Genomic DNA, 8,793 nt, shown 5'->3' with positions numbered 1-8,793 from the left:
GTTTACATCAACAGACCAGACGTGTCCATCAAACCCTTCATACTTTCTCAGAGAAATTATATTTATCCAAAGTGGAGACTTGTGTATGACATCATAGCAGGATAACAGGAGTTAACGTCTGGATTGGCCACCCAGCACCAGGGCTGGGTAAACTATTAACCAGGCAGTAGTAAATCTTAGTAATCACTGGGTTGTTTAAACAGAACAAAGTCCAAATCACAAGTGGTATTTCTACAGCAGCGTGCCACAGGGCCAAAGGCCTGTCTCACCCTCACCAGTTACCACCATCAGTATGTCTAGCTTGGTGTTTGTCAGAGGTTCTCTGGGAGGTCCCTGGATGGCTGCTGTGGGTTGGGGTCTTCCTGCCTGTCATTCTGCTGCTGATACAGATCATTGTTTACCTGAACTGGAAGCTGAAGGTACTTATTAAACTGCACTCTGCTCGGTCTGTAATAATAGTTAACAAATGAGTGATTTTGGATAATGTCAGTGATCTAAAAATAGACAATTACATGATATAAAGTTAGTCAATATCTGTAACATCTTACTTGTAGCATATTGTTACTGGACAACCAGCCTGTGTAAACCTGGTATGATTTGACTTGCTGCATATTACTGAATTACAGCTGCATTAGCATAGAAACAGTTCTACTTTTCAAACATACAAAAACACCATCATTTTGAGAACTTTTCCCATCTGAGAGAACTAAGTCTTTGGAAAGCGGCTTAGTGTGGAGCTGGCCTTAAAGGCTCAGTCATCTGTCGATACTTTCTCCACTTCATTATTGATGGTATTACTGATGGAGCTCTGCCTCTCAGCAGGGCTCAGACCTCACAGCTTTCAAACATTGCTGGCTGCAGACAGAGGATGTGACCACACACACACACTCTTTCCTTTATAATCAGTAGAGGCAGAGTTGTCTTCAGCACCTTACCCCAGGGACATGGCCTCCAGCCTGAGCTACACAACCACATCACCCAGGCAGAGACGACAGGCTTGGGGGAGGATGTACACCTGAGAAAGGGAACTGTGGATGGCCCCATACTGGATATTGCTCTGCTGGGTACAGTACAGCGCTCTGAGAACTCACAGGACATAGAACTCACAGGCACAATAGTGTCACAGGGAGAGCACAGGGGATGGAGATGCTGAATACAATTACTATCCACCGCCAGATCCTGGATAAAACACCAGCTAAGACAGAGTGAAGCAACAGCCTGCGAAGGATAATAATATGGAATTCCAAATCACTTTACAAACTGTTGGAATGCAGAGACAATGCACATATTTTATTACTAAAATCATTGTTTATTGTACCATCAGTATTCAATTATTTCTAAGAATTGATCAAGTTCTTTTCGGACTATTGCCTATGGTTGATAGGTCACAGAACCCAGAAGTCCACAATGAGCTTCTGTAAAAAGATCTGAGCCTTCTCTAAAGCAATGAAAACTTTTCTGAGGATGGTCTGTTTTTTTGTGGTTCAACAGGAAGAAAGCAAGAAGTCAAAGATGTTTGGCTGCTGAAGGGTGTTGTGTAAAAAGGAACCAAAGTCATCCAATTAGAGAATAACAAATGTTTATTTCAGTGTTACACAGAGGGGTAGGTGGCTGTGGTGGAGGGGGGAAAACAATTTTCAAGCTGCTGAAAATCTGAGATGATCTGCTATACACATGGTCCAAAGAGCTAATTGATGCCGTCATTGGGTTTGGTGGGGTTGGTCAGACTGCAGAGAGCACTAGGCATGAGGCAGCAATCTCTTTTATCTACAGGAAAATATTAAAATGGTGGCAATTGTGTTTCTTTTAGCGGTCAAAAAACCTCTGAAATATATTACAAATATTTAAAAAGGGGCAAACACACCTCATCAACATCTACAGTAAATCAGTTTACAGATAAATACAAAAAAAGTTTAAAAGACAAAAAACTGTTCTACAAATATATTTATGATTAATGATGCCAGAAAGTCACAGAAAACAAAAAGTTCCAAGCTTTTTATTTTTGACAGTTTTTTTTTTTTTCTGAGGGAGGTATTGGAAAAGCACCTGCACTTTAATGGAATGCTTCAGTTTTGACTGCATAGAGAAGAACATGTGTTGGCACTATATTGCAATGTACAAAATGACACAGTGCGTCACCCTTTGCTGGTCCCTTGGAAACTCACCCAATTAAATTAATTTGCTGTTCTCCCCCCCCCCCCAAAAAAAACTGATAAACATCTGGCTCTAAGACAACATGGAACAAGACTAGGTCCAAAGCTAATATATCCACCTAGTCTTACTTCCTGTCCTCATACAGATCCAGGAAGCTGGATATTGAAATGTACTTTCTCATAACACCACTGTCTGTACATACTAGGAATGTGAATACTACTCAACAATAAACATTACCACTTGATATATCCTATCTGGTTTTAATAATGATAGCCATTTTTTCTTCTTTTAGCAAAAAGCACCTAAGAATAAAAACACACTACAAATGTTAGCTAAGTGGTTCTCTTCTGAGTGATAAAAAGGAAGTCGTGCGATGAAACACACAGGAGTTCAGCCTCTGGGTTGTCTTCGCCTTGTCTTCTCACCAGGTTGACTCTCGGTTTGGGAGATGACAGGAGTTTCTCAAACATCCATGTATGAACTTCACAGGCTCTTCAGCTCTGAGAAAGACAAGGAGAGATGGATGAATATTCTATTCAAACTGAATGAGTCGACCACCAACTGGAGTAATTTAAAGCTGTGTCTAGAGCTCTATTTGATATAAACTAAAATAGCTTGGTATGGTAATGCCACTGCCTTGCACTGATTAACAGTGATTATACAGTTGATCATATCTACTATTTTCTAATTTAATTAGGAAGAATTCATCTGCTTCACTGAAAGTGGCCAAATCCTGAGCTTTAGTGCTAATACAGCATGAATTGGATTTTCATTAGATACTTGCCTACTGGGATTTAAAGCCACCATCTCCTTGGGGCTAACCCAAACCAGCTAGTACTCCATCGCCTGCTTCAAAGTCTTTTGATGAGAGAGGTATCTCTCACGTCATGCCAGGTAGGTAGAGAGGGAGACTACAGCGAGACAAAAGCACTTGATGATCTGACAACAGCTGCCGCAGCATTCTCACAGACGGTTACACATGCTGCTTCACCAATCAAAGTGTTACTCTATTCTCAGCAACCACCGCAGTCTTGCTCATTTCCCCCCAATTCAGCAGAACTGGAGAGGCATGACAGAACTAACACTTGAGCTGGGCTGGCTGGCTCTGGATGGGGCTCTATCTGGGCCACCTCTGAAGTGGAAATAAATGTACTACTTTTATCAGTCCACTTTCCTGTTGGCAGTTGTTGCGTTGCTGAAGCGCAGAGCAGGCTCCGCATGGAGATGGATTGTAAACCAAAGCTTTACTGTCATGTAAACAAATCGCTGTGCATCGGACAACTGGCATGATGGGCTGTCTGAACTTGCCAAACGACCCGTGGATATACCGCTATATGGACAGGGTGGAGGCAGAGCAATGAGCTAGTTTATACAGACTAATACCAAAGTAATGAAGGCATATGATCCACCCAGCACCCATGGATCCACTGTCCCAATCAATTGGCTCAGAGCCTCTGCTTTGCTGTGGGTACATGTTATCCTATTGTATGGACCCACTTCTGACTCATATTTGATGAGCCATAGATACTGCTTTGTGACTGAAATAATTGAGGTGTTTTCAAAACAATTCTCTGGGCTTGATCCAAGCTTCTTGAGACCTCAATGGATTATAATGGTTTCATGTCCAATGGTTGACAAAGTCGAGTGACTGATGAAAGAACTATTGTAAAGGGCTTTCAAGCTAACAACCTACAGGGAATATTTGTTTTCTCCTCCCTTACACCAATTAATTAGCATAGTCATTAATCTGCTGTTCCAATGTGTATGAAGTGTCATCTGTCTGGTGGAGTGTGGTGCCACAGTCTGCCCGCACTGTGCATGTTAGAATATAGACAGTGCTGTCACAAGGTTAGCGAAGCAAGTAAAACAAAAATATTTTGCTCAGACAAAATGATACATCTGCAGATGTTTGGTTTTCTGACATTTTGTATGAATTGTGACATTTCATCCCAAAATAGCTCAGTCATAAATGCAGACAGAGCAACCGTGGAGTTAACAGGGGATGAAGAACTCAAAGACAAAGACAAGGAGACAGACAGTTCCACCCTGTGGGGGACTTATTTCCAGCTGATGTGCTGTCTGTTTGGGCTAGTAGGGCTACTGTAGAGTCAGAGCAGAGGGACACCTCCCTTACTCTATACCCCTCTAATCACCACAGCCTTGGGCCTTACCTGGCGCCTCAGTCCTCACCCTCATCGGCCAGCTCTGTCTCTTTGTGGACCACCACCCGGGTCACTGACATGTCAGGGTGCTGCTCTTTGGCTTCCTTTATAGCCTGGGCCAAGGCCTATCCGGGGTGGCAACACGCCCCAGCAACAACACACCCAAAAGGAAAGGGAGACGATGGCATTAACGGAAATAATGGAGCACAAAGGAACAGAAAACAAACAAAATGGAGGCACTATGGACACAGATTAGAAAAGTAGTGGTGGCAACAACAACAAAAAAATCTGCAAAACATCAACTGAGAGGACAAAGGATGGGAGGGGTTGAGGAGGATATGGAAAGCATGACTTGGTAGTCTGCCCATGCTTGTCCCTTTGGGGTTTGGGGTGAAATTCTACTGTGGAAACATATGTTGCTGTAAATATTTGTCCGTTCTACAGGGACTTCTGTATGGAGTGTATCAGTCTGCTGTACTCTTTAGTTTAATGTCCAGAGAACAGAACAAATCAGAAGCGCTCTTATACGGAGGGAGGTAAAAGACTAACTCTTGACACTATAAATCAGAGTGCTGGGTCTTATAACAGGAATCGATGCATCTCTTTCAGCTGAGACATTCACTACACAATATGAGCGAGCTATTGATTGCAGTTGGTAGTATGGCATATGATAGATAAATGACAGATTCTCATTTAATTTCCATATTAATTATAAATGTTCACTAAATGGACAAAAGTGACAAATGTATTAGGCCGACAACTTCCATTCAGTAGTACAAGCTGCTGTGGTGTACTGTGTAATTGGTTCCCACCAGAGGGCGTGTCTGATTGGTGTGACTGACTGACCCTCACCTGATCGTGGTCGATGTCGGAGTCGCCGGTGATGACAATGCGCTTCTCGATCCTGGTTTCTGAGAGACCGCCTTTTAATGTCTGCAAACAGCCAGATGTTCAGGATAAGTGCACAGACATATTGTACTAGTAAAACAACAAATCCATTAGGAGGCTTAAATTATGCACTGAGCTGAATTTCATCAAATTCAAATCTTCCAATCTTGGAAGTATCTCCTTGTGGACATGTGTGCTCCCAGGGAGGAGGATTTAAAGAGAAAACATCCCCAGCTATGTGTATAAATGAGTTTGGTGCCGCCAGCAAGAGAGCAGAGGAAAACCAGAGTTCTTCAGCAGTCTGCTAGCAACACTGTCCAGCAGTGCAGCTGCTGTCAGATGTCTACTTAAGCCAGGCGTTTGGCATCTAGGAGTCGGCATCAAGTCACAACAGAGGAATGATGCCTGGGCTGGGTAGGTGCCAGTCACAGCCCCAAGCATCGACACTACAGAGCAGGCTGCTCTTCATTTGCACAGATTACACTGAATAATGCTGCCAGATGGGATTCCAGTCCTCCCCTGCAACAGTTTTCATACCATGGTGTTTACACAATGGACCAGGGAGAGCTGGGCCGTTACCATGGTGATGATGTGGCTTGGAGGTTACCACACACGTTGCCATGGTGAAGTGTGCCATTGCCATGGTGAAGTATGTAGTAATCGTGATGACGTGTGTGGTTAACTTTGTGGTGTGTTTGGCCGTGTGGTTACCATGGTGATGTGTGTGGTTACATGTAGTTACCTTGGTGATGTGTGTGGTGGTGGTGGTGCACAGCGACTCAGAGGTAATGGTTTGGGCGGTCATGAGAATGCCTGGTTCACCGTCTCCACTGCCGTCCAGCTGGAGAACAAACAGAGCCAGGTTGAGCATCATATTACCCGACTGAACACTAGCTATATAGAGGTGGTGGTCTATCTAAAGAGTGGTCTTACCTGTGCAGCCTCGTAAGTGATGGTCTTTGTCTCTGTGTGCACGATGGGAACCTCCTTAGTGGTAATCTCAGTCTTCTGGGCCGCAAACGTGTCTGAGATGGTCACCATCTCGGTCTTCACCACAGGTGGCTTGGGGGCAGGGAGGGAGAGAGTCAGGACAGACACACACACACCATGCTGGTCCACTTCACTATGCAAATACCACATGCAAAGGCAAGGCAAAAACAGCACAACCGCTAAAGTAGAAGGAACAGAACTCATGCACGTTACAAAAACTCACAGAACTATAAACTACAATCTCTTCGGCGTAACCATGCAACCAAGCGCATGCCAGCTAAGTTACCAACTGAAAATGCAAAAAAGGCAAATAATATACAGAGGTTTTTGTAATTGTTATGTAAGTGCACAATGCATTTTTGCTTTGATCTTTGCCACACGCTACCAACAGCTTGACACAGACATGCATTGACATCCCCAGAAATTTACGTTGTGACATTTAAGTGGTTGGGAGGACGAGTCCTTGAAGACAGTCACGTTGGTGACTAAACCCAATTAATGCCAACGACCAAGCAATAACGCATCTCACCCAAGCACTTACAGATAAAGACCCTATACAGGGGAGGAGACACACTCCACATGCTGTAACACACACACAACATGCAGTGCACAACAGCACCTCCATTCCCATGCAATTCTCAGCTCCATTTTTTTTTTTTTTTTTTTTTTTTTTTGGGGTGGATCAGCTTAATATTGCGGAAAGAATGTTGCTTCCAATGTAATTGTCTGCATCAGCTCCATTTCTGCCAGTGCGTTCAAACACAGGGCCCAGGGGCGACCAATACAGTGCTCACAGTATGTATAATGTATGAAGGGACACAATACGCTGAGTCAAAATAAAACCCCAACAGAAACGTGCTGCACTGAGGTGGTAATGATTACAGTGAAGGAGTCTGGGGGGTGCAGATTGACAGAGGGCAGCACTTTGGCACAGATCCACAATGGCTGCTGCTGCTGCTGGGGGATATTAGCCATTATTTCTTACGATTATCACTTATCAACATTCAACTTGCTTCGAAAAATAGCCCAAGCGACCGCTGTGCAGGTGAAAGGCCTTCAGATAGCTGCCCATTGCTATGACGCTCAGGTGCTAAGCGAGAGAAGCACGGACAGACAGTAGAGAAGCAGCAGGTAGGTGTGTAGGTACAGTAGGTAGCTAGGTATGTAGTAAGTAGGTAGGAGGGGAGGTGGGTGGTGGTGAAGGTCAGAAGTGTGCACGGCTCAGTACTACACAGCTCTGAGGCAGCAGCCATTCATTTACCTCAGAGCAACAAATAACCCGAGGAATGCGCTCCGTCTCAGCGTGAGACGCGTCCCCGTTGACTCTGGGCTCCTCCTCCTCTTCTTCTTCCATAGCCACCAGGCCAGGCTGGTCCTCAGCATGCCCGTTAGGGGCCTCGTCGAGGGTAACCAGGATGTCCTCGGTGCTCTCCTCTGCCACAAGGGCCGTCTCTGGCTCTGCCATAGGGGTTTCTTCCACTACTGCAGGGGAAGGCATGGCCTCTACCTCAACCTCTGGGAGTGGTTCGGGATCTGCGACTTGCTCTGGTTCTTCATGGTCTACCGCTTCCTCCTCCTCTTCCTCAGGCTCTTCTTTGATCTTGTCCACTGAGGCGCTGACAGTGACCTGGGGGTGGTACTCCCCTGCCTCCTCCTCGCTCTCACTGTGGCTGTCCGAGGACACGCTCACAGGCCTCTTCTGCTCCTCATTAACTTCCTCCTTCACCTCCATCACTTCCTCTTTGGGCTTCTCGACCTCTGTCTCCACGGCGACAGGGGTGACCACCACCTCGGGGGTGGTGATGACAACGGAGCCTTTGGGTGCCACCCTGATCTCCTCGACGACTACTGTCTCTTCTATCTCAACCTCTGCTGCCTGCAACGTTGTCTTGTCTGATTTCTGTTTGTCATCTGAACTCTAAACCAGAGAACAAAAACAAACGGAATAGAGAGAAAAAAACAAAAACGTAAAAGATGACCACACAACCTAACAAAGGACAACACCAACTAAAAAAATACAACGCAACAAACATAAGGAGGGATGGAAATGGCAACAGATGAACAGCCAGCGTAATGGCAACCAGCAAACAGAGAGATATGGATGGATGGAAGAAGAGATGTCTGGAATAAAACAACTGACCCGGAACAGGTGGAACAATGGAAACAATGGAATGGAAACAATGGAACCCTGACCTGTTCAGACGTGCTACCTGTCCCAGACCTGCTGTTTTCAACTCTCTAGAGACCGCAGGAGCGGTAGAGATACTCTTAATGATCGGCAATGAAAAGCCAACTGACATTTACTCCTGAGGTGCTGCACCCTCGACAACTACTGTGATTATTATTATTTGACCATGCTGGTCATTTATGAACATTTGAACATCTTGGCCATGTTCTGTTATAATCTCCACCCGGCACAGCCAGAAGAGGACTGGCCACCCCTCATAGCCTGGTTCCTCTCTAGGTTTCTTCCTAGGTTTTGGCCTTTCTAGGGAGTTTCTCCTAGCCACCGTGCTTCCACACCTGCATTGCTTGCTGTTTGGGGTTTTAGGCTGGGTTTCTGTACAGCACTTTGAGATATCAGCTGATGTACGAAGGG

At 45.1% G+C, this 8,793-nt stretch overlaps 1 protein-coding gene and 1 long non-coding RNA gene across 6 annotated transcripts in view; one reads left to right on the top strand and one right to left on the bottom strand.

Annotated features, from left to right (window-relative positions):
* Positions 1–264: 264 nt before the first annotated feature.
* Positions 265–1,317, top strand: LOC120024087. 2 transcript variants are annotated; one of them, XR_005472805.1, is made up of 2 exons: positions 265–419; positions 907–1,317. It is a non-coding gene; the product is annotated as an uncharacterized LOC120024087 (long non-coding RNA). The 2 variants fall into 2 exon arrangements; XR_005472804.1 differs by having other exon boundaries at positions 823–1,317.
* A 245-nt stretch (positions 1,318–1,562) lies between these two features.
* The window catches only part of LOC120024086 (band 4.1-like protein 2), a 106,746-nt gene continuing 99,515 nt past the window's right edge, over positions 1,563–8,793 (bottom strand). For 3 of the 4 annotated variants that reach the window (XM_038968211.1, XM_038968213.1, XM_038968212.1), the window contains 6 exons: positions 7,456–8,112; positions 6,138–6,266; positions 5,947–6,045; positions 5,169–5,249; positions 4,326–4,441; positions 1,563–2,654 (listed from right to left, as the gene is read on the bottom strand). In XM_038968211.1, coding sequence (XP_038824139.1) covers positions 4,334–4,441; positions 5,169–5,249; positions 5,947–6,045; positions 6,138–6,266; positions 7,456–8,112 — 1,074 coding nt within the window. In that variant the 3' untranslated portion in view covers positions 1,563–2,654; positions 4,326–4,333. The remainder of the gene's footprint in view (positions 2,655–4,325; positions 4,442–5,168; positions 5,250–5,946; positions 6,046–6,137; positions 6,267–7,455; positions 8,113–8,793) is intronic. The other variant, XM_038968214.1, reaches the window with a different exon arrangement.

The sequence above is a fragment of the Salvelinus namaycush genome, chromosome 29 (genome assembly GCF_016432855.1).
Source record: "Salvelinus namaycush isolate Seneca chromosome 29, SaNama_1.0, whole genome shotgun sequence".
Taxonomy (NCBI): Eukaryota; Metazoa; Chordata; class Actinopteri; order Salmoniformes; family Salmonidae; genus Salvelinus; species Salvelinus namaycush.
This window is presented reverse-complemented; position numbering and strand designations above follow the sequence as displayed.